At 35.8% G+C, this 27,021-nt stretch overlaps 1 protein-coding gene across 4 annotated transcripts in view; it reads right to left on the bottom strand.

The window, feature by feature from the left end:
• Positions 1-130: 130 nt before the first annotated feature.
• Positions 131-27,021, bottom strand: part of FEM1C (fem-1 homolog C) — a 29,778-nt gene continuing 2,887 nt past the window's right edge. For all 4 annotated transcript variants that reach the window (XM_077138913.1, XM_077138914.1, XM_077138916.1 and 1 more), the window contains exon 3: positions 131-3,902. In XM_077138913.1, the coding sequence (XP_076995028.1) occupies positions 2,593-3,902 (1,310 nt within the window). In that variant the 3' untranslated portion in view covers positions 131-2,592. The remainder of the gene's footprint in view (positions 3,903-27,021) is intronic.

Raw genomic sequence — 27,021 nt, 5'->3', positions numbered from 1 at the left:
TTAACAGGGCATTTTTGTAAGCATGTAATCAAAACTTACAAATTAACTCCAGCCAACACCACCATGCTAGTGTAATCTGACAGAAATCAGAACATTTACTTATCTGTGGTTAAAAACACAATAACACAAATTTAAGTATTTTCTTTTATTTAATCTCGCAACAATTTTTAAGAATACTTTCTGAAGAGGGCCTTATCAGTGTCTGGGGTCCCACTTATTAACCAAACCCTTTAAAATAATATCATGGACAATTCTGAGTTAATAAACAACTTATTTTTCAAGAGCTCCCAATGGTATTAGGGGAAATGGCAAAAGAAAGGCAAGAAATAAATCCTAATTGAAAAAAAGCATTTCAGTTATAAAGACTGAGGAAAAGTCCTAAATTATCTATTTTAGTGGTAGAAAAATGCTATTTGTAAATAACTTATTTTATGCTAGGGTTGAACAATTTGAATTCAACTGCATAACAGAGTGAAATGTGCCTTACTACAAGATCGTGTAAGCTCTCCTCCCCCCACAAAAGAGGAAGGAAAATATTAAATTACTTAAAAATCCCATTGTTTATTTTTCACCCAAACACTGAGACCAACTTATGTAGATTTACTGTACTTATAAAAGTTTTCCTTTGAAAAAAAGCAGCTCGTGCATATATAATACTTACACAAGATTAGAGGCAGATGATTTCAAAATATTGATGTTTGATATTTCTAGAATATTCATCTAAATCACAAATTAAAATATTCCTAATATATATGGCAGCTCAAATATTTAATCAAATTTGTCAATGGTAAAAAGATATTAAAATCTCCTCATTAAAAGGTTGGAGAGTGCCCATTTACACATAATCCACCTTTTAAAATGGTGAAATTAAATGTACCACCTAGTAAAATGGGTTAGGATATCTTTTAAAATATTAAACCTCAATTGTTTAACCAAAAGGTAAGTCTAATGTCTTTATGTTTTTACTGCTCATTACAAATTTTTTACTGAATAAAACTATGATAAACGTAGTATGACTGTTTGCAATGACGACTCCTTAAATACCATTATATCAACCCTCAGAATAAAATGTCAACACAAAAACCCAAGAGAGTAATCCAGCTCATTAAACTAACAGGTAAACTGAGGTTTTCTCAAACCAATAGAGCTTTTTATTCAGAACAATTTCATTAAGACATCTGTAGGGCAAATACGCCATCATAAATTTTATTCTGAATAACAATAAAGTGCTGAATGATAATTACCCGAATCTTTTTTAGTTACTTTTTACTTATTCTTTCTTAAGTTAAAAGAGCCCTTTCTGTGGCATTAGCAAAGCTGTTAAAAAAAAAAAAAAGCTAGCTTTCAGTACGGGAATAGGAAGCACTGCAACCTTTTGTGTTTAACCATAATGACAAATAATTGAGACCAAAGTAATTCATGCAAGTTATTTTTAAAGGTATACTTAAGCTTGAAGAAAGAAAACACTGTTACTGACCTTTGATACTATGGCAGTAAATTGAGTACTAAAATACTTTATCCTACATGCCTAGATCTGGCTTGGCAAGCATCATGCCACTGACATGCTTTAGCTCTTTTTGTAACTAAAAGTGACTTGCAGTTTCATTACTGAATATTTCATTGTGACTCATTAAGCTGGGTAAAAAACTCTGAGGTTAAATTTAAGCAAATTCTCTACACCTAGTCACACCATCAGCACAAGCAGGACAACGCTGGAGCAGCATGAAAGGTGGGTCACCTTAATAAGACTCTTCCCTTTACTGTGTGATATATTTAGATGGCAGGGCCTAAATTTCAACTGGGTTAATAGTTAAAATAGATTTGTTTCCCAAATTTAGCATACACTCATTTCAGTGGATTAAAGAAAGAAACCTCAAATGTGAAGAAGAAAAACAAGGCTTCACTTTCAGACAGCTAATCTGTAGCTCTAAAAATAGTCATGCTACAGGCAACTTTCAAAAATGAACTTTGTAATAAACATAAGAAAACAGTATTCTGAGTTGAAGCTCACCAATTGCTGCATAGAAAATATGCTAACATACAACAGTCAAATTTAAGCCGGTGCATAGAGAGGATAAAGCACTTATGGTAACTGCAAATGGTTACGAGTCCATAACATCTGTACAACCTAGCAAGAGTTTATAAGAGGAAAAAAAAAAATAGTAGAAATGTAATCAAAAATACAATGGAAACAGGGGAGAAGCTTAGAGAAGAGAAGAAGCAGGAAAAAAAAGACCTCCAATTGTATAAAATTCATTAACCAGTATAAAGACACCACTGAAAAAAGAGTTAACTCAATCCCAAATACTCAACAGCAAACAAAAACAGAATGGATAAGCCTTTGGCAGACAATTTTAGAGATCTGAATTTGATATTAATTTTTGCAATAAAACACAAACAATATATTATATGGCATATCGATATTAAATACTGGGAAACCAATCCTGTAAATTTGATGCTTATTAATGTTTTAGCCAATGAGAACACAATGATATCAAGCTAAATGAATGCTGGTGTTTTCACAACAGTGCTCATTTATGAAACAACTGTTACCAATTTGTGTTTTAACAGTGCTAAAATATAGTCAAATAATCATCTATGAAGTGAAACAAAGGTCTCTAGCTTTTCTGGAATATGCCCTTTATAATATATTCTATGATTCACTATGACACGAGCAGCAAGACACTGCAAAGTGGTATGATTTATGGGCTGGATCAAATTTTTAGCCATTTCCTTCTCATCCAGCAAGTCGCTAGCAGTTTGTTTGTGCAAGTTTGTGGCATCAAAATGTGCACCTGATTTAATAAGGAGATTCATGATGTCAGGATGGTTGTTCAAAGCAGCAATATGTAGGGGACTGTTGTCATCAGAGTCTCTGACGTTCACATCAGCACCACATTCTATCAGTATCGCTGTAACTTGCAAAGATGGAAATTTACAAACAGGATATCGCCCTACACATGTTGTATTCTTGTCCACAGCCAGGTGAAGAGGGCTAAAGTTATTCTTTCCCCTTGGATGTAGCTTAAGAAACCTGTAAATAGTTTGCTTTTTGAAATGGTCCTGTTCTAGAGTACAAGGAACTTTTTCTAGCAAGCAAATTAAGTGCAAAATGATGGAAAGAGCCTTATTTAATTGTAATGGGTCAGGTGGACATTGAGTTTGTTTGATAGCTCGCTCAATTTCAAGGACACTTTTGCACAGTATGCCCATAAGATCATCAAATGTAATAGTTGTGCCCAAAAGCCCTTTAGCCCTATCCTGTAGCATAAACGAGAACAGTTCTGCAAAAGATAATAAGCTACTGGCAGTCATTGGGCTTAAAGGATCCAAATTGTTCTGCTGCATATCCAAAGCATATTTCCAAAGATTGATGCATCTTTTGAAATTTCCGGAGTCTGCATAAACAGCACCTCTATATCTAATATAGTAAGAAGTATCAGGATGAGAAGGACCAAGAATACGCTCTCTAATTAATAATGCTTGCATTCTCATTTCATCAGGATCAGCAATAAGCCCTTCTAGCTCTTCTGCACTGTTCACCTCCTTGGCATAATCATAAGCCATTATTAACGTCTGTGGTACTGGTTTGCTAATTATATTAGTCCTATCGCTGTACCTCATGTTCATTGCTTTTTTCCAGTATTTTAAAGCCCCAAGTAGATCTCTTTTTTTGTCTACAAATGTAGCTCCCAGAAGCTCTAGAGCATTGATACGTTCTGTCTTGCTGGTTTGTGCATGGTGTGTTAGAAAATCCACGATATTCGTGTGGCCCGTCACACTTGCTGAGAGAAGGGGAGTCATTCCATAGCCATCTTTTTCCATCTTGGCACAATACATAAGAAGCATCTTCATGATGTCCAAACTTCCAGATTCTGCACAATCATGCAAAGCAGTATTACCTTAAGGAGAAGAAAAAAAGAAGTAACATGTTTTGAGGAACCAGGATTTAAAGTAATACAAGTATGTTCCGTAGAACCTAAAGAAAAACAGGCAGTTCCAAGTCATGCTTAAGTGAGACATACTTTAATTTATTGACAAAGAAGAAAATTTATCCCTACCACCATATTGCTTTTCAATATTTCTGATTACCAAGTAAACTTCCACTGCTTTAGCTAAAATTATTGGTAACTAAGTATTTTCTCCAAAAAGCTTCCATAAGAAAAACAAATCTACTGAAATCTGAAAAATATGTGAGTGGTTCAATGGGAACTTTAAAAGAAAACATTTGAAGTGTTCTTTCATAATGGATTATTTCCCATTGTAATTTAATTTTTAAACATTCTTATTAGATGTACTAAATGTTCTAACACTGCCCTGTTCTTCCCACAAATGGATTAAAACTGACAACAGACACTGGGCACGTTAGCAAAAGCCTTTATAAAACACATTAAGACATTATAATCATCCAGATATTTTAGCCACCTAAGTTTAATGATGGACATTTTTCTAATTATCAAACAGAAATTATAATGCAGACTCCTTATATGTATTTATGATGCGTTCAGAAAATTTCAAAGGTAGATCATTTTAGCCATATGTGCAGAAAAGAGTCAACACAGCAGGCTGAGAATGCTATGCTTAGAAAGTCCTGTTTGCAAGGTTGGTTCTTGGCTGGCATTTGGGAACTGTCAGGTAAACAGTTTAGATAGAAAACTTTCCCTAAACGATAAGTATGGGAAGTGTGGGTCATTGTATCTAAACTGTACATACAATTTAGTTTATGCTGAGCATCTGCTTTCCTTCTGGGAGTCTGGAATTTCGGAATATTTGCTAGGCAGAGGGAGCCCACAATAAAAATATTAAGACACTGATTCTTTAATAGGCTTCCCAGGGCATAAATAGCACACACATGCATTTTCACAGATGGAAGAAAGTGTTGTGACTCCTCATGGGAACAAGAGCACATCAGAAAGCCTGCATGGGATTCCTCCAGACTCCACCAGCAAATTTTCCCTATAATCCAGCTGTATATCCTTATGATATCACTAATAAATCTTACTTAAGAGTACTATTATATTCTCAGTCACCTCCAAACACGGGGTAGCTTGGGAATTCAACACAGTATGTGTACTAAGAAGTGGTTTAAACCTAAACACTTCATATAGCCAATCTACTTTTTTTGGTAAGACGGGACATTATTAAGAGAAATCAAAACAGAAAGGGACGGCTCAGATAACATTTCTCTTTATTCACAATAACATAAAATCAAGATTAATAATGAAGGGAAAGCCAGTTTTTTAATTAACTAAATTTGTGTACGGAAATAATAAATATCTCTACTTCGAATACATCCACAAATTGAAAAGCATGGTGGATTTAAAAATAAGTAAGACTTTCACATCCAATAATGGCAGAGGCTATATGACTACCTTCCACTAAAAACCAGAAAATCTGAAAAAATATTTTAAAAACTTTTGGCTGGGGCGGTGCAACAGTGGCTCAGTGGCAGAATTCTCACCTGCCATGCTCGAGACCCAGGTTTGATTCCTGGTGCCTGTACATGCGAAAAAAAAACCAAAACAAACAAACTATCAGCTGGACAGCAGTTAAGAGCTAACAAGGGGCCAATATGCAGAAGAAGAAAGTAAACTAGAGGAGTAAACCCAAAGTTTGGGGCAGCTTGGTGAGAAACTGAGTACAGGTTTTGAAAGCTTTGCAGAGTTGGAGTAGAAAACCGCGGTCCAAAGCTCCCCAACATAGGAACTTCAAATATACATATCACACTTTAGGCTAGAGCTCAGACGTATCACATCCTAACAGTCAAGGTGAACCACAAGTAGACTAGCTATCACAGGGACTGAAATCCAATATAAAATCAACTTAATATTGAATTAAATAATCCAGGATTGCTAGTATATGTAATCAAAATCCAGAAGATAATATAAATACTATTTACAGGACGATTTCTTGTATTCTCCATATATAATGTTCAGTAGCCAATAAAAAATAACAGACAGAAGAGAAAAGATGAAGCCATAACACACAACAAAGAAAAAATAAATAAAAGCTGATACAAAAGACCAACAGGGGACCCAGATAATGCAGTTACCAAACATACTTTAATATATTAATTGTGCTTAATATATTCAGAAATAATAAGAAATTGAGACTTCTACAGAAGACTGGAAACTACAAAAAAAAAAGAACCAAATGGACATTCTAGAACTGACAAATACATTATTATCTGTCATTAATACAATGATATTAAAAAGTGTATGGGTAAGGAATGGTGAGTTAAAGCTTAATGGGTACAGAATTCCTATTTGGAGTGATGAAAAAGTTTTGGTAATGGATGGTGGTGATGATATGACAACTTGTGAATGTAATTAAAACCACTAAATTGTGTACTTGAAAGCCGCTAAAATGGAAAATGTTATATATATATTACCACAATTAAAAAAAAGAAAAACTCAGAGAATAGCTTTAAAAGCAAATTACACACAGCTCAATACAAAACAGGTAAACTAGAATATAGGTGAGATTAAAATGTACAGAAAAAAACATGGAGCCAGAAAAGTATGGAAAATTAGAGGAAACTATGAGAGATATAGGGGATAATTTCAGAAGAACACTTAAAATTAGAGTCGTAAAAGAAGAAAATGCAATATTTAAAGAGATAAAGGCTAAGAATTTTCCTAAGTTGGTGAAAGGCACCAAACTACAAATTTAAGAAGTTTTGCAAATTCTAAGAAGCATAAATAAAAAAAAAATGATACTGAGGCACATCTCAGTAACACAGGTAAAAACCAAGGACAAAGAGAACATCTCAAAAACAGAAAATGAGTGGAAATTACCTACAAAAGAGCAATAATTATCTGACAGCAAATTGTTCATCAAGAATAAAGGAAACCAAGAGACAATGGAATATCTTCAAAGAATTAAAGGAAAATAATTGCCAATTTAGAATTCTTTACCCATTTAAAGAGCAAATGTGAAATAAAGGACCATTTCAGGTGAGAAAGAAAATAAGAAGAAAAAATCAAAGATATTTATTACCCACAGACCTAAATACTACATGATATTCTTTAAACAGCAAGAAGATAAGCCTACATGGGAGCTGAGATGCAGGCATAAACATCACAAAAGGGTAAATTTGTGGGAAAAATCTGAAAAAAACTGATTTTAAAAACAGTAATGATGCCATGTAGGGTTTTTATATGCTTTTATAGGCACTTTAAGCTCTGTGTGGGCTTAAAGTGCATTTAAAAGCAAAATACCAATAGTATAAAAGTAAGGTGGGTAAGATCTTTAATTGCCTACTAAGAGGTCAAACTAGGAATTTATGTTTCTTTGTTAAGTCAAAGATACATGTAGAACTATCTAGGGTAGCCACCAGTATAGAGAAAAAACGGAATATTTTAAAAATCCAAAAGAAGTTCTAAAAAAGAGAGAAAGGAACACAAAACAGGATGAAAAAATCAAATAAACTGGGAGATTAAAATTCAAATATATCAGTAACACATTAAATGCAAGTGATCTAAATGTTCCCACCATGCTCCAAACGGTCAGACTGAAAAAGAAATGCTGCTTACAAGAGATACACTTAAAATATAAGGACAGAAAAAGGTTGGAAATGGTATGACTGAAAAATAATACTCTATGGGCAAAAACTAACCATACAGTGCTATCTGATATTAAGTACCTAAGTAGATTTTAAAGCAATGTGCATGACTAGAGATAAAGGGAAATGTTTTATAATGATATAAAATTCACCATAAAGATGTAACAATTTTAAATGTTTTCATCTAATACAGGTTTAAAATATATAAAGCAAAAATTAACAGAACTACAAGAAAAATCAGACAAATCCACAATCTACATTTGAACACATTTCTCAGTATAAAAAGACACAAACCAGTAAGGATATAGAAGATCTGAACAATTAACAATTAGATTTAACAGACCATAAAAGAACACGAGCCTCAACACTGAGTAAAACCATTTTTTTCCTAAGGACATACAGAGCATATACAAACACTGACCATATTCTGGGACATAAAGTAAGTTGCAACAAATGTCAAAGGACTGAAATTACTATATTCTAAGCTTACAATGCTATGAAGTTAGTTATAAAAAAAAAAGATAACTAGAAAAGTCTCCACATATTTGAAATTTCAAAATCCACTTCTAAATAACCAATGGGTCAACGATGGATTTCCCAAAGGAAACTAGAAAACAGTATTTTTAACTGAATGACAGTGAGAGTACTAAAAGTAAAACTGTACAAGATGTAGCCAAAACTGGGCTGGTAAGCCCTCACTGTAAGGGTAAAGTACATATTAGAAAGGAAGAAATACTTTAACAAATAACCAAGTTTTCCTCTCAAACAATATGGGGGAGACTTCCAGGAAGATGGCCGAATAGAGCAGCTCGAGATTAGCCCTGCTCCATGGAAAAGTTAGATAAGGGACAGGAGGGAAACTGAAGTGGCAATTCTGGAGTGCGGCTGACCTGGGGAGCCTTCTGCATCACACCGGGCAGCCTTAGTTGCAGAGGTCAAGGAACTGAGAGGCAGAAAGCTGAAACCTGGCATGGAGGCACGGAGCCAGTGGGAGTACACAGATGGGAGACCGGGACTAGGAAGTAAGTCAGGCCGTGTTCCTTGGGCACGCTACCCTCACCAGCGCAGGCCTGTGACCAGCAACTTACCCCACATCCCAAGCACCCGAACCCTGTCACCCGCTCCCATTCCCCATGCTCCAGGTGCCCCCATCCCACCAGTCCCCAGTGCACGTACCTGTTTCATACCCCCACCTCAAGTGCAGCCCAACCCACCTCTCCTGGGCACACCTCCCGAGCACTACTTCCCCCTTCCTGTTCCCCGCAGGCTGTTGCCAGTGCATAGAGGATGTGGACACTCACTTCCATATTTGGGCTACCCCTTCCCCCCGGCCCATAGTGTTGCACAGCCTCACATCACCGTGCCTGAGCTCTGCACATCCATGTACGGCACTCCCCAGGCCCATGCATGCATATGGGCCCCCAATCAGGTCATTCAGCTCTGGGAACCAAACTTTACAGCAGTCCCAGAACTGTGCATGGGCATGGCCCTCAGCCACACTTTCTAGCTCTGAGAAAGCATCGACCTGCGCAGTCAGGTCACATCTGCTCCCAATCCACGAAGGCATAATGCCAAACTGCTACCACAACTCTATGCAGGCACACAAAGGGCCCTGTGCCTTAGACCAGCACACACCAGTGTTACGCTTCCCAGACTGCTGCACCCACATAGCTGCATCCTCCCTGGCTGCTAGGTACCCACGTTAACAAGCATCATGTAACATACACAACCTGCGCCTATACCTGCACTGAAACAATTCACCACATTGAGCGCCCACCCCATGCCCTGTTCCCTGCTGTACACCATCCCGCAAACACAAGGCCTTAGACTACTTAAAAAAATCAACTTCCAAAATAAATCAATCAAGATACATGTCATGAAGACAGCAGAATATCACTAAGCATATTACAATGCAGACAGATAGAGCCCTGCCTAATGACCAAATTAAAACACCAGAGGAGACACAGATGTTGGAAGAACTAATCAAAGATGTTCATACAACTCTACTTAACAAAATAAGCGGTATAGCAAATGCCATAGAGAAGATCAAGAAGACAGCAGAAGAGCATAAATAGGAATTTGAAAGAATGAACAGGAAAATAGCAGATATCACAGAGATTAAAGAAAGACTTTGTTGAACAAATAAAAAACATACTAGAAGCATACAACACCAGATGTGAACACACAGAAGAAAGAATAAGTGATACAGAGGACAGGATAACTGACTTCGAAGACTCAAAACAGCAAATGGCAAAAAGGATGAAAAAATTGAATGGGAACTAAGGGAAATGACAGACAAAACAAAGTGTGCAAATATAAGAATCACTGGTGTCCCAGAAGGAGAAAAGAAGAGTAAAGGACTAAGAAAAGTAGTTGAGGATATAATGGGGAAAAACTTCCCAACCCTCATAAAGGACATAAATATACAAGTCAAAGAAGCCCAAAGGACTCCAAACAGAATAAATCCAAATAGGCCTTCCCCAAGGCACATAAAAAAGGCAGAAAATCCTGAAAGTGGCAAGAAAAATACAATCTACTACATACAACGGAAATCAAATAAGACTGAGCTCAGACTACTCAACTCGCACTCTGGAGGTGAGAAGGCAGTGGTATGATATATTCAAGATCCTGAAAGAGAAAGACTTCCAGCAAAGAATTCTGTACCCAAACTGTCCTTCAAAATTGAGGGAGAGATTAGTCTTCACAGACAAACAAGTTCTGAAAGAATGTGTCAACAAGAGACAAGCTTTACAAGAAATACTAAAAGGAGTTCTGGTGCCTGATAAAAAAAGACAGGAGAGGGAGGTCTGGATGAGGGTACAGAATTAAAGAGTGCCACTAAGGGTAATTTAAAGAACACAAAGAGAAAGAGGGAAAAGAATATATAGATCTGACAAATAAAATAAAAAAGATAAGATGGTGGAATTAAGAAACACCTTTTCAGTAATGACTTTGAATGTTAATGGACTAAACTTACTAATTAAAAGGTACACAGTCACAGAATAGATTAAGAAAGATAATCCACCTATATGCTGCTTACAACAGATTCATCTTAGACACAAGGATAAAATGCTTACAAGAGATTCCTCTTAGACATAAGGATAAAAATAGATTTAAAGTGAAAGGATGGAAAAAGATTTTCCATGCAAATTGTAACCAAAAGAAAGCAGGAATAGCTATACTAATATGACAAAATAGACTTTAAATGTAAAGACATCATAAGAGATGAAGAAGGATACTATATACTAATTACAGTCAATTCACCAAGAAGATATAACAGTCATAAACGTTTATGCTCCCAATCAAGGAGCTCCAAAGTACATGAGACAGACACTGGCAAAATTGAAGGGAGTGATAGATGTTTCAACAATAATAGTAGGAGACTTCAACACACCACTATTCTCTATAGAGAGAACAACCAGACAGAAGATCAACAAGGAAATAGAGAAATTAAATAACTTCATAAATGAAGTAGACTTAACAAACATATGTAGGTCACTGCAGCCCAAAGCACAAAGTTATACATTCTTCTCTAGTGCTCGTGGAACATTCTACAGGATAGATCATATGCTGGGGCACAAAACAGGTCTTTTTTAAATTTGAAAATACTGAAATTATTCAAAGCACTTTCACTGATCACAATGGGATGAAACTGGATCTCAATAACCACCAAAAGAACAAGAACATTCAGATATACATGGAGATTAAATAATACACTCTTAAACAACCAGTGGGTCAAAGAAGAAATTGCTACGGAAATCAGCAGCTATCTGGAGATGAATAGGCCAGACGGTTTCACAGGGGAATTTTATCAAACATCCCATAAGGAACTAACCCAATCCTGCACAAACTTTTCCAAAAAACTGAGGAAAAAGGAAATCTACCTAACGCATTTTATGAAGCTAATATCTTTTTTTTTTAACATGGGCAGGCACCAGGAACTGAACCCGGGTCTCTGGCATGGCAGGCAAGAACTCTGCCTGCTGAGCCACCACAGCCCACCCAAAGCTAATATTTTAATACCAAAACTGGGTAAAGATGCTATAAGAAAGGAAAACTACAGGCCAATCTCCCTAATGAAAACAGACGCAAAAATTTTCAATAAAATATTAACAAATCAAAAGAATTATACAACATGACCAAAGTGGGGTTTACCAGGAATGCAAGGATGGTTCAACACAAGAAACTCAACTAATGTAATACAGCACATTAACAAATCGAAAGGGAAAACTCACATGATCATCTCGATTGATGCTGAAAAAGCATTCAACAAAATTCAGCATCCTTTTGTAATAAAAACACTCCAAAAGATAGGAATCAAAGGTAACTACCTCAATATGATAAAGGAAATATAGGAAAAACCAACAGTCAGCATTGTACTCAATGGAGAGAGACTGAAAGCTTTCTGCCTAAGATCAGGTACAAGACAAGGGTACCCACTTTCACCACTATCATTCAACATTGTGGCTGAAGTTCTAAGCTAGAGCAATCAGGCAGGACAAAGAAATAAAAGGCATCCAAATTGGAAAGGAAGAAGTAAAGCTCTCATTACTTGCAGATGATATGACACTATACTTGGAAGATCGTGAGAAATCTACAGCAAAGTTACTTGAGCTAATAAACAAGTTCAGCAAGGTTGCGGATATAAAATTAATGTGCAAAAATCAGTAACATTTCTATACAAATGCAATGACCTAGCTGAGGAGTCAGTTAAGGAAAAAATTTCATTCAAAACAGCAACTAAAAGAATCAAATATTTAGGAATGAATTTAACTAGAGATGTAAAGGACTTGTACACAGAATACTACATAACACTGCTAAAGAAATCAAAGGAGATCTAAATTGGTGGAAAGACATTTCTTGCTCATGGATAGGAAGGTTAAATATAGTTAAGATGTCAATTATCCCCAAATTGATTTCAGAGTCAACACAGTACCAATCAAAATTGCAACAACCTACTTTGAAGATTTGGAAAAGCTAACTACCAAATTCATCTGGAAGGGAAAGAGATCCCGAATAGCTTAAAGTATCCTAAAAAAGAAGAACAAAGTGGGAGGATTAACACTCCCTGACTTTAAAACCTATTATAAAGTCACAGTGGTCTAAACAGCATGGTACTGGCACAAAGACAGAAGTATTGGCCAATGGAATTGAATTCAGAGAGCAGAAACAGACCACCAAATCTACAGTCAACTGATTTATGACAAGGCCACCAAACCCTCTGATCTGGAACAAAATAGTCTTTTCAATAACTGGGCATGAAGAACTGGATATCAATAGTCAAGAGAATGAAAGAGGACCCCTATCATACACCCTACACAAAAATTAACTCAAAGTAGATCAAACACCTAAATATAACAACTAACACCATAAAGCTTCTAGAAGAAAATGTAGGGAGACATCTTCAAGACTTAGTAATAGTAGGTAGCTTCCTAAACTTTACACCCAAAGCACAAGCAACAAAAGAAAAAAACAGATAAATGGGAGCTCCTCAAAATCAAATGCTTCTGCACCTCAAAAGACTTTGTCAAAATAAAATGATTTCATCAAAAAGGTGAAGAGGCAACCAACTCAACGGGAGAAAATATTTGGAAATCACATATCAGAAAAAGGTTTGGTTTCCTGTATATACAAAGAAATCATACACCTCAACAACAAAAGAGCACAGACCCCAATTATAAAATGGGCTAAATATATGAACAGATATTTTTCTGAAGAGCAAACACAGATGAAAGCACATGAAGAGATGCTCATTTTCATTGGCTATAAGGGAAATGCAGATCAAGACTACAATGAGATACCACCTCAAACCTATAAGAATGGCTGCTATTAAACAAACAAGAAACTATTAACATTGGAGAGGATGTGGAGAAACCGGGACACTTATGTACTGCTGGTGGGAATGTATAATGGTGCAGCCACTATGGAAGACTGTTTGGTGGTTCTGTAGGAAACTAAATATCGAGTTGCCGTATGATCCAGCAATAGCACTACTTCGTTTATACCCAGAAGAGCTGAAAGCAATAGCCCTAACCTTAAAGAACACCTAAGGGCTTTATATGAGATTCTACAAAGTTTCCATGCACTAGGGTAACTTTACAGAAACTTACACCTCCAGATGGGTTCCTGGACCAGTTAAGTCCTGAAATGCAGAGGGCCCAGTCTCTCCAGAACATCAATTAGTTCCATTCCCCTATCTCATATTACTAACAACCCCTTCCAACATGAAAAAATTAGAACAGGCACAGCCCAAATACCCCTAAAAGGTGGGAGAAAGATCAAGAGAGATGATGGAGTTATACAGAGATGGTAGGTTTTAACAAATGAGTATGATTGCTGAATCATTATACTGATATTTCAAGTCTCCAGTATCTTAAAGCAGCAAGAAGTAAAAACCTAAAATTGTGGAATTGTAACCCATACCAAACTCTGAATCTGTTCTACAATTAATTGTTGTGATGTGCTTTGAAAATTTATTGCATTTTTGTACATATGTTAGTTTTCACCAAAAAGAAAAAAGTCGATTGTGATGATAAATGCAGCTATATATTTGTGAACCACTGACTATACACTTCGCATGTTTACATAGAATATATATATCTCAATAGAAAATAATTTCTAAAAAGTCTCCCATATTTTCTTTAAAATCCTTTACATTTAATACAGAGCTTTTTAGTTATCTGGTATGGTATGACTTGGTGATATAACAGGGTTTTGCTTTTTTTTAACATTGTTCCAACATCAATTACTGAAATTTAACATTTTACCCACTGTTCTGAAATGCCATCTTTTCCACCAAGTAAACTCTGAACCATCCATGGGTATACTTAAAGACTCAATTGTGTTTTATTCATTCTTTTGGTTTTCCTATTTCTATGACAATATCATACCACTTTGATTGCTCAAATTTATCTAGAGTAAGCTCAGATTTATTTGGAGTAAAAAAGGGGTGTGAGCTGAATTTGATCCTTGGGCCATCGGAGACCCCTTCTCTAACCCAAAAGGCATTATTAATACCTTCCCTACACAGGCCAAGCTCATTCGAGGTCTGGGCATGACCCTGAACTACTTATTCAGGGAGCTGTCCACCATCAACTATTTGTTTGAGAAAGGCCCACTGAATCCACATTTCATAGGGGGAATGCCCAGCTACAGTACACAAGGTGGACAATGTGCTGGTTTGAAATGATGTATGTACCCTAGAAAAGCCATGTTTTAATCCTAATCCCATTTTGTAAAGGCAGTCATTTCTTCTAATCCCTATTCAATGCTGTATGTTTGAAACTGTAATCAGATCATCTCTCTGGAGATGTGATTTAATCAAGAGTGGTTGTTAAACTGGATTAGGTGATGACATGTCTCCACCATTTGGGTGGGTCTTGATTAAGTTTCTGGAGTCCTATAAAAGAGGAAACATTTTGGAGAATGAAAAAGAGATTCAGAGAGAGCAGAGAATGCTGCAGCACCATAAGGCAGAGTCCATCAGCCAGTGCTTTGGAGGTGAAGAAGGAAAACACCTCCCGGAGAACTTCATGAAACAGAAAGCCAAGAGAAGAAGCCAGCAGATGACTCCGTGTTTGCCATGTGCCCTTCCAGATGAGGGAGCAACCCTACTGTGTTTGCCATGTGCCTTCTCACTTGAGAGAGAAACCCTGAACTTCATCAGCCTCCTTGAACCAAGGTATCTTTTCCTGGATGCCTTTGATTGGACATTTCTATAGACGTGTTGTAACTGGGACATTTTCTCGGGCTTAGAACTGTAAACCAGCAACTTATTAAACTTTCCTTTTTAAAAGCCATACTGTTTGTGGTATATCGCATCCCAGCAGCTAGCAAATGAGAACAGGTAGGAACATTATATCACCTGCAAGCTCTGCTTGGACATCTGCCCCATGCAGGCTGTCACCATTCACGCAGAGCCACAGATGAACCATAAGCATAGGACAACCTACTATAACATCAGCAAAACAAGTACATCTATGGGTTTCTGTCATGAGGCCTGGCCCTGAATGCCATCATAGAGGGCCTCCATGAGTTCTCCACAGAGACTCCCGAGGAACTATACAATAAGGAAAAACTGCTAACAATGGAGACAAGTGGGAGGCTGAGGATTACCACCAATATCCAGTGTACATGTGACATGCGCCACCCTCCTCCCCACACAGACTGCTGCCCACAGCCCCTGCTGCTGAAATAAAACAGCAACGACCCCTAAAAAAACAAACAAAAATTTATGTTTCACATTAACCCATCTTAAGTATCTCCTCCAGCACCAGAAACAGCCCTATTCACTTCTACCTCCATGCCTATGTTTTTTACTGCCCTACAGTTTCCTCTTTCTTCTTTAGCTTTTTAATTTCTTACCTTTTAAGTTCAACCAGAAATTCTGGCTGCTCATCTAAGAAGCCTTCTTAGTATACCATATCAATTCGGGATTTTGAGAATGCCTGGTGAATAAATGTATTATATATACGTCCTGGTACTATTCATATAATATCTAATATTATTAAATAATATCTTACAATATTATGAAAGTATGTTACTGCTTCACAAGTAGGTCTTTTTTACCTAAACTATCTATTCCTAAAGGGTACATATATTTCCTCTGTATCCAAGAGAACAAAAAGCACAGTGCTAAAGCTAAATTAGATTAATACTTGACATCACAGAAAGTGATTGAAACTTAGTTTCAGAGGGCAGAATCTGTTCAAAGAGTAAAATCTTAGAAGGAGATCTTTTTAATTATTATTAACAGCTTAAGAATATAACCATTACACCTTCACATCCTGGAAGGCCCTAAAAAATGTTTTTCAACTACAGTCTGGAACATAAAGTTTGGAAAACAAGCTTTTAAAAAACAAAAGCATAATTTTAAAGCAACTATCATTTTTGTGTTATTCCTCCAAATCTCTTTATATGCACGTTTTGACAAAGTTGTAATTAGTCTTATACAATTATTTCCTGCTTTTCACCTACATCTTGAACATTTTGTCATGTTAAACTACCTCATGGTCTCTGTAAACATTCTTAACGGCTTCTATGGAGAAACTTCGAATAAGCAGGCATAACATAATTTAGATAAATTTCTACCTGTAGTTAGACATCTGCACTGCATCAGAATTTGCACTATTAAAATTATTGCCTAAAAACTATAAGGACAGAATATAGACTACTGGTTGTCAGGAGCTGGAGCTAAGAGAGAGGTCTGACTGTAAAGGTGTAGGAAGAAACTTGGACGATAATGAAACTGTTCTATCTTTACTGTGGTGGTATTGAAACTACAGTAACATTTGTCAAAACTCATAAAACTGTATACCAAAAAGCATGTATTTTATTGTATATAAATTATATGTCAATAAAGAAATGGTGACCAAAAAAATTAATACCTAACTTAAAACAGAATCTCAAATACATGATGGCCTAATAGACATCTTCAATTTACTTACAAAGAGATTATAATATTTCTTAAAAGTCCCATTTTTATAGCATCTTTTCCAGCACTGGAATTTTTTTCCCCCTGTATAAGTTTATACTACCTTGATTCCTAGGTAAATAGAAACTTTTCCCATGTCTGTTAATACATTTTATTTTCTTTTGTGGCATGTCTATTTATTCAGCTCCTGGAATTAGTTTGACTTTTTTGTGTAAGTACTTTATAGAATAGTGTTGTTCTCTTTTTTACATTTATTATAACTTTTTATTCTATCAATTATTTCATTCAAGAGAACAGTATTAAATGTAATTTAATTTCTTGGGCAAAAATGATTGTTAACAAATCTAAAAAATCAAGTTACTATGTTCTTGTGCCTAGTCCATGCTAAGTTACATGCCAAAGATCAAAAATATATTTAATTTATGCTAGGTAACTTCATTATTTAAATTATTTACCAAGCACTGTAAGATTCAGCTCAGGCATTTTTCTTGAGTTACATGCCCCTTAAATGTTCCTTTAATATAATGACTACACTTCAAAAACGATTCTGTGTCTCCACCTCATTAAGTCTTATATTTGTAGCCTCCGAACAAAGCACACAGTTCAAAATATAAATACTACCAGGAATCCTAGATGAAATCAAGGATATTTAGCACAGAAGCTTAATGGCTTTACTTTTAGACAAGAAAAAAAGATAAACATTGTATTATACAATCCTCAATGCCTGATTAGGAAAAGGTTTATTTGGAGAAAAAAATATTGCCTGGCACTAAATTTATAACAGACAATTTTTATGATTTCTCAAAAGATGTTTTTAAAATGGACATTTCTTGAAAATCTTTTACACAAGCTGAAGACTTAAACATTAAGTCTTAATTCAGTTAAAGCACTTCTGAAGAAAGCTAAAATAATGTCATCTAAATATATTAATTTTCAACTTAAAGAAATAGTGCTAAGAAAATCTAGGAAAAAGGGAAATAGCCATATTCACTAGGATGTTTCTGGGATGTATATTAACAAAGGAAACTATGGGAAATACTCAGATGCATTAAAGCATGATAGTATTCCTCAAGAACTATCTAAGTACCAATCTTTACTATTAATTTTAAAGGGACCTATAATCTTTCTATAGTAGACATATACAAGATAGGAGTTAATGCAAAACTGTGTAAGCTTTGGTGCCTAACAATGGGATCAATAGTTCCCTCAAACTAAGTAATATAAAACTATTCCAGTATTTTGGGTAAGAAATGTTTGAGCCCTATGAGTTCTCACAATCAAACCCAAGATGGGTTTGACTGAATGATAAATATAGGCAGGTGTTTATTACAAACCACATAAATCACAAAAGAATCTTAATATGTATAAATATCTTAATTTGAGTAAGATTACTAAAACTGACCAAAATCAGGATCAAGTCATTTGTTAAAACATGCCCCTTGATACTGAAGCTTGCTCTTGTGAAGCCTATTTATATAGTGGAGAAGCTTAGTCTTACCTATAGGTATGCCTAAGAGTTACTTTCGAAGGACCTCTTTGTTGTTCAGATGTGGCCTCACTCTCTAAGCCCAACTCTGCAAGAGAAATCACTGCCCCTCCGGCAATGTGAGACAAGACATCCTGGGGTGAAAGTCTCCCTGGCAGGATGGGAGATGACTCCCAAGAATGAGCCTGGCTGTGGCACTGTGGGATCAACAATGTCATCCTGACCAAAAGGGAAAAAAGAAGTGTAACAAATAAGGTATCAGTGGCTGACAGAGTTCAAATAGAGTCGAGAGGCTACTCTGGAGGCTACTCTAGTTTCAGCTAGACATTGCTACATATCATGGTTTGCCAAACACTTATCAAAACCATTCCTTCCAAACCTAAAGAACATCTAAGGGCTTTATATGAGATTCTACAAAGGTTCCATGCACTAGGGTAGCTTTCCAGAAACCTACAACCTCCAGATGGGTTCCCAGACCAGATAAATCCTGAAATGTAGAAGGGTTAGCCTCTACAAGAACATCAACTATTTCTTGCCCCATCCCATATTATTGACAGCCCCTGCCAACATGAAAAAGTTAGAATAGGTATAGCCCAAATATCCTCAAAGAGTGGGAGAAAGATCAAAAGAGATGGTGGAGTTATAAAGAAAAAGTAAGGTTTAACAAATTAGTATGACTGCTGCATCATTATATTGATACTTCTTTTAGCCTCCAGTGTCGTGGAGCAGCTAGTAGTAAAAACTTAAAATTGTGGAATTGTAACTCATACCAAACTCTGAAATCTGTTCTACAAACAAAAACAACAAACAAACAAAAACAGCTGCCAAGGAGTAGGTAGAATTAACTTATCTTTTCAACTAACAAAAATTTCCATTTAAGGGCTGCAAAAGATGTAACAGATATAAAATATCTATTATAATTCAAGTTATTCTTGTTTCTAGCAATAACAATTTAACAGATTCAACTGTCTGTAAAGTTCTCACATAGTTCAAGCTTTTTGTATGTGTGTTTTTAAGTCAAATAAAGTAGTGCTCATCAAACTGTATAAAAGTCACCAAGAGGGCAGAGCTTCGTAAAATACAGATTCTGATTCAGTTGGATTGGAGTGGGTCTTGAGTGGTGATGCAGAAGGCTGCTGGTTCACAGACCAGAAACTGAGTAGAGGAAGGTGTGCTGGTTTGAAAGTATTATGTACCCCAGAAAAGCCATGTTTTAATCCTGATCCAATTTCATGGGGTCAGCCATTTCTTTTAATCCTAATTCAATGCTGTAAAGCAGAAATTTTTGGTTAGACTATCTCCACGGAGATGTGACACACTCAGTTGTGAGTGCGGACTTTGGATTAGATGGCGATGTAACTCCACCCATTTAAGGGGGAAAAGGGGGAAATGGAGGACCATTAAGGTCTTGATTAGTTTACTGGAGTCCTTTAAAGGGGGAAACACTTTGAAGAAGCAACAGAGCCAACAGAGCCCAGAGATGACAAGATGCCTGGATGTTTGGAGATGCCTGGAGCCCACAGATGTCACCATGAGATGTTAAACAAACCAGAACCTGGCTAGAGCCCAGGGAAGCCAAGAGAGGTAAGCCAGCCCTGGAGAAGCAAAGAGAGGAACCCCCACAGGAACAGAGGCTGAAGCAACAGAGCCCAGAGCAAGGGACCAGCAGCTGCCAGCTACATGACTACCCAGCTGACAGGTGTTACTAACCCACTGGCATTTTTTGAATTAAGTTATCTTTTCCTGGGTGCCTTAGTTTGGGGACAGTTTTATAGGCTTAGAACTGTAAAATCATAACTTATTAAATTCCCCATTTTAAAAGCTGTCCCAGTTCTGATATCACATTCCAGCAGCTTGCAAACCAATATGCAAGGTAATAGAGGAGGAATCTTGTTTATTATGTAGTTATTTGTCATGTAGCTAATACAGCTAATAGCTATCCCAAGTCATATGAAAATAAGTATAAAAGGAGGGCTAGATCACAACCCTGTTTTACACTATTAGAAAAGGAAGTTTCATCATTCCTATTTATTCTAATTTAACATTATGTGCCAAAATAGATTACCCAGTTTGATCCAAGCAAAAGTTCCTTTCTAAGTAGTAAAATAAACCCTGCAGTCTGTTCTTAACAATTGTGTTTAATAAAATATTATATATGTGATAGTCAATTTTTTAAATAGTTTGTAAAACAAAACCCAAATTGCTGCAAACAATACCATCAAAACAGTGAAAACCAGGTCACAGAATGAGAGAAAATGCTTACAAAACATATCTCTGATAAGGGACTTGTATACAGAATGTATAAAGAATACTAACAACTCAGTAGTAAAAAGATAAATAACCCAATTAAAAAATGTGCAAAGGATCTGAAACAGACATTTCTCCCAAGATACACAAATGGCCAATAAGCACATGAAAAGAATGTAAATCATGGGCCATTAGAGAAATGCAAATCAAAACCACAATGGGATTACCATTCACACCCACTAAGTCGCTAAATCAGCTATAATCAAAAAGAATAACAAGCGTGGGTGTGGAAAAACTGGAACACTCATACCATGCTGACAGGAATGAACACGGTATAGCTGCTTTGAAAACCGTCTGACAGTTACTGAAAAGGTTAAACATAGTTACCATATGATCTAGCAATTCCACTCCCATTTATATACCACCCAAGAGAAATGAAAACAAACCCACGGAAAAACCTGAACATAAATTTACATCGTTCATTATTGCCAAAAGTGGAAACAACCCCAATGTTCATCAAGTGAAGATTCAATAAAATGTGGTATATCTATGCAATGGGGTATTATTTGGCAATAAAAAAGAAATGAAGTACTGATACATGCTACAATATGGATTTACTCTGAAAATATTATGCTAAGTGAAAGAAGCAAGAAGCAAGTTACATAAGACCGCATATCATACAAGCTTACATTTAATGATATATCCGAAATAGGCAAACCGATAGATATAAAGTTAAATAGGGACTGCCTAAGACTAATAGAGTTGGGTACAGGGGGGATGGGAGTGACAATGGTTACAGGGTTTCCTTTTGGAGTGACAAGTGTTCTAAAATTGACTGTGGTGTGGGTTGCTCAATTCTGTTAATTTACTAAGAGCCACTGAATTGTATACTTCAAATGGGTGCAATTACATGCTATGCAAATTATCTCAATAAAGTTTTTTAAAAATCCAATTAAAATCAAAGCACTCATGTTTTTAGTAAAAGTGTAAATTCTAAATGATAGAAGCAGCAATTAAAGAATCTTTTATTGTAACAGTTTTCTGGAAATGCATAAAAATAATTCTCATCTCTTCTTCTCAGCCTACTGTAGTTGACATCAACCTATTTTTCCCCAACTTGTATCTGGGGATGAGGCAAGTCTAGAAGAGGTCCACTTGCAAGGATGGTGATTAGGATGCTATTCAACTACATAATATTGTTGATCCAAGCAACTTATCCTTGAATAACTACTTGCTGTGTACTGAGAGGTGAAGAAAAGGGGTAGAGAAATAGAAACCGTTGAGGCTATGAAAGGAGTACAAAAAAGTTCCTCTGCCCAAACTGCTTCCCTTCCCCATGCATATTCTATCATCAAAGATTTTGAGCACAGGAGTTCACCAAAAAAGGAGTTAAAAAAAAAAAAGAAACAAAGACGAACTGTGCCAAGACTACCATGTGCTTCCCCCACATTCATTCTTTGGATAACCCACTGAGTTAGGAGCAAACCGATTTTTTTAACAATATAGTCCCCCTTGAACTCATGACAAAGTTAAATGCTAAAATATACCTACATCTACAGATGTTAAGATTCTTACGGCTCAAGTGGGTGAGGGGCTGTCTTTGAAACGGTCTAGAATTTTCATGGCTCAGAGCACTTTAGCTATGAGATCAGAACTAAAAATTACTAATATGTGTCAAAAGGACATTTAAAGACTGAAAACATCAACAGGACAATTCAGGCTTCGTTACAATTCCCTATCCAGGCATTCTAGTTCACAGACTTCCTATTCAATTGCAGTTATTTTCGTGGGTGAGGGAGATGCTGGGGGAGAGTCCCATCTATGTAACTTCTTTGTCTGGGCCTCTTCTTACTATTCTACCGCTATCCTCCATCACATATATTCCTGATGTCTCAGCAGCATAAATCTCTAGAATAAAGGGTTTTCTGAAACTCACTTTAAACAAACAAATTTAATCAATCTACACACATGATAAAAACGGATTCACTGAGCAATGTACTCAAATGTCAATTAAGTAAAACTTAATTTCTGCCTTAGATTCCTGTGGCTGCCACCAACAACTCTGAAACACAGATAGTATTCAGGATCCACTCATTGACTCAACAACCTCAGTTCAATTCTGTGGGCGAGGATTCACATTTCCCTAAGGAACTCAGTTCACACATCTACAGCTAAGCTTCTCCAATCAGGACAAGAACACTTCCTGAGGATACAGAAAATCATGCCAGGGGATTCAAGGGGCAAAAATAAAATAAAATAAATATGGGACAACTTTCAGAAGCAACTTGATGATGTGAGATTAAAATTAATGAATTTAATTATTTGGGATTAAATATTAAATTAGCTAGTAAATTATTTAAATATTATTCAATCAAAAGACAGACATTATAGAGTAAAATGAAACTTTAAATCTCTCCCTTCCTTTTATTCTTTTTTGCAAGTAAGCATATGAAAGTCACCAACAGCTAAAAGGAATTTTCAGTCAAGAAGGGAATGAGAACTTCAACTTCCAACACTCCCAAGAGAATACTGAAATAACCTATCTACCATAACAAGAGTCACTATCTTAAACCATTATCTTAATACCAAAAGTACTTAATTTACAGGAGAATTTTTCTTATTTGAGATCCACCTATGTTTATAGTGGGGGAGAAAGGAATTTTTAAAACATTTCCTTGGCTGCGGTAATATAAAGTGACTGTAGTATGGGAGAGAAATAATATAATGCCTCGGGTCAGCTTTAAACTACTTCATTAAAAAAAGGGGAGGGGGAAGGGGAAATAAATAAATTTTAAAAAAAGCTTTGGCAAACATGGGTAATTGCTGAAGCAAGGTAAAAGATTTATAGTAGTTCAACTTACTCTTTTCTCCCCTTTTGTACATTAGAAAATTTCCATACTAAAAAGGTAAATAAATGGCCTCAGCCAGCTCTCTCTCAAACTCCTTCAATGTTAGCTGTCACATGCCTACCTGGATTCCTCAACCTTTTCTGAATTCCTAGTGTTCTACCCATGCAACTCATTTTTTGATATGTGTTGTCTTACTTTGATATTTTAAGTCTTCATGTATGTATTCATTTCCCTACAGAAAAAAATATATAAAATATAGTGCTTGTCATCAAGGAATTTATCACCATTCGTCTTTTAAATCCAATTCATTCATTAAACAAGCTCATTTACCAAATACCCACTATGGGCCAGATAATTCTTCCTAATGAACAGGATTCAAACACCAGGTCTCCTCACAATTTAGTAGAATGCAGTCAGCGATGAGTTTCTCTAAAACATGTCAGTTATTCTTCAGCTGAAAAACTTTCACTGGTTCACCACTCTTTGAAGAATAAATTCATATCCTTTTTAATCAAGCTTAAGTGTCCTTTCGTCCAAATATGCCCACTTTACAATTTCTGGACCCTCCAAGCATTTTTCTTACTATGTGCCTTTCCTCATGTCATTTTCTAAGCCTGGAAAATTGTACCAAATCTGTTCTGTAGATCTGAACCCCAACAGTCTTTTCAAGGCTAGGGTGAAGTTCTACTTTCTCCATAAAGCACTCCATGTCAGTATACTCTGCCTCTAAAATCCTACAGCATAAATGTACAATTTCTTTAGCAGTTAACAAGTATGATATCTAGTATCTTTCTCACGGCCTCCCCAATGCCCAAAACAATGCCCTTTCTACATAAGTACACAATAAACATCTTTTTTTTTTACCTATTTGCTTAATTACTTTTGGTATCTAAAATGATTTGATCCTGGGGGCGGGGGGCGGTATGGGATAGTGTCCTCTAGGGCCATTCTCCCAATCTCAGTTCAGGGAATTGTTTTATTGGGCAGTGGTACTCTAATTCAAGCACTTTCAGCTGCTCAAATTCCCAGAAGAATGTGGATGTAAAAGCAAAATTTAGAGGCTTAAGTAATTTCACTATAAATCTGCAAAGCCCTACTCTAAGTCCAAACAAACCTCAACAAAACAAAAACAAAAAAAGGACAAAAGCTGGAACAAGTTTTCCATGCCCTTTAAATTAAAGCCAAAGAAGACTATAACCATGAAATACAGAGATCAGTATGATAGCTTGAGAGGGGCTTGTCTAGTCACTTCTGATTTGCGGTCTATAGTTCTAAATATGAACTCAATCCTATCTCAAAAATCAATTGTTGTGTTAAACGGGAAGTTCTAGTAAGTACCTCAAAGTTTTTCTCTCCTTTTTTGAATGCTATAGGAAAAGAAAGAACCCATTGTCCCCTCAGGAAATGAGGTAGTTGGGGATAAAATATTTTCAACATCTAAGAGAAGAACGTACTACTATTGTACTTACCATATTGTGGTTCAAGTATCTGCTTACAAACCTGTCTCTCCAATCAAACCATGAGCTCCTCAAGAGCAGGGAATCAAAGACTGGATATCTTGTCTTACTCATCTTTGTGTATCCTGTCTAACAGTTTAGCATACTGAGGGACTCAAAAATGCTCTCTCAATTAGTGAACGAATTTCATACCTTAGGTTAAAACATGTTCAAAATGCCAACAGTTTGTGAGAAGTAAAGGAATGGACAGATAATACGCATTTTATATTTAAGCAGACCAAGAATAATCTTTGCCATTCTCCTCCTTTAAAATCATTTCCAATAAAATGACATAAAATGTTCTACATCACCCCATTTTCTCCCTAGTCTTATCAGTCTTCCTCACTTTTTCGGTGGGGCTAAAAATGTGGGAATAAATCTTTACCTGCTGCTATAACAGATCATTCTCCAGTATCCCCACCTCAGTTTCAATTGGTTCCTGCTTTTTTTTTTATTACCCATTAACCCATTAAGAAACCTAAGAGTCAATGAGAATGATTATCAAAGAATGGAAGTCTAGGGATCAGAGAGGGGAGGGTACAAGTTTACTATAATTTACCCCCAACATACATTAAGAATCACTATCAAATTAAAAGGCACTATGAAAGGTAAAAGTACTAAACATAAAATGATATATATAGATAGATAGATAGATGAATTTGCATACATAATTGAGTCTATCTGAAAAAAGATTTTTGGTATGGAACTGTTTTCTGATATTATGTGCTTGTTTATTTAAAATGTTTAAATGTTCAATATTTAAATACTAGATGCTGCTAATAGGGAAAATTATTTAAAATAAACAGACCCTATAGCCAAAAGTGGGCACATACAGATCTTTGTATATAAGGCTATAAGATGATAATACTAGTCACAGATTTTAGAGAAAAAAGCTGACAAAAATATGAGCTATTAATAGTATAGTTCTCTCCTACACTGTATCTCCATTATATAAAGCAGCTTTGAAAAATCATGAGAAATAGTAGCAGTAATCATCTGATCTCCAATGACATAAGAGTTTAAAACATACCTCAATTTGGCTTAAATATGACAGCCTATTAACGATCTTATATTAGGCTGATGAATAAAAAAATGCAACAGAAAAACAAAAAATCCAACAAGCCTAAACTAGGAGCCATACCTCTTAACCCTCTCTATTTCGTTTCATTATAATTTCAAAGCATTCCCAATATTAACATGGCCTGTATTAAAGCAGCAATTTTGTTCTCTCTAAAACAATCATTCTTTAAAAATACATATTTTTTAAAAAAGCCATACTGTCCTTTGACCCAACAACCTACCTCTAAAGATAATTAGGAACAAATGAAAACATTTATATGAAAGAATGTTTAAAGAAACATTTTTTATCATACTAAAAAACCAGAAACAACGTAAAACTCCATTAGTAAAAGCATATATAGCTATTGAAATTAAGGAGCTATAATTAGTGACATTAAAGATAACATTTATAAAGTTAAAAAATAGGTTATAGAACAGCATATAAAATGAAGGATCATCTCTGAGTGGCTGGACTGAGAGATGCTTATATTTTCTTTGAAAAAATTTACAGAAAACCACAATAAGCATGTAGCATTTTTATAATAACAAACCTTTTCTGAAAAAAAGGTGATACTATCTTCAGTAAATACTTCCAGTAACTATATAGTGCCCTGTAAGTGGGTGGTTTAACCTCTTTGAAAGGCAATCAGACACTATCACAATTATAAATGCACACTCACTGATTCAGCAATTCCGCTTCTAGGTTTTTATATTACAGCTATTCTCACATGTGTGCAAAGAAATTCTGTTCAAGAATATTCACAGGGGCATACATTAGCAAAGTAACAGATAGGACCAAAATGTCCATCAGTAGGGACAGATAAATACTGTTTGAATTTTTTACCAGTTATGTATATTATTTTTAAATTTTATTAGCTTTTTAAAAT

Source organism: Tamandua tetradactyla, chromosome 21 (genome assembly GCF_023851605.1).
Source record: "Tamandua tetradactyla isolate mTamTet1 chromosome 21, mTamTet1.pri, whole genome shotgun sequence".
NCBI lineage: Eukaryota > Metazoa > Chordata > Mammalia > Pilosa > Myrmecophagidae > Tamandua > Tamandua tetradactyla.
This window is presented reverse-complemented; position numbering and strand designations above follow the sequence as displayed.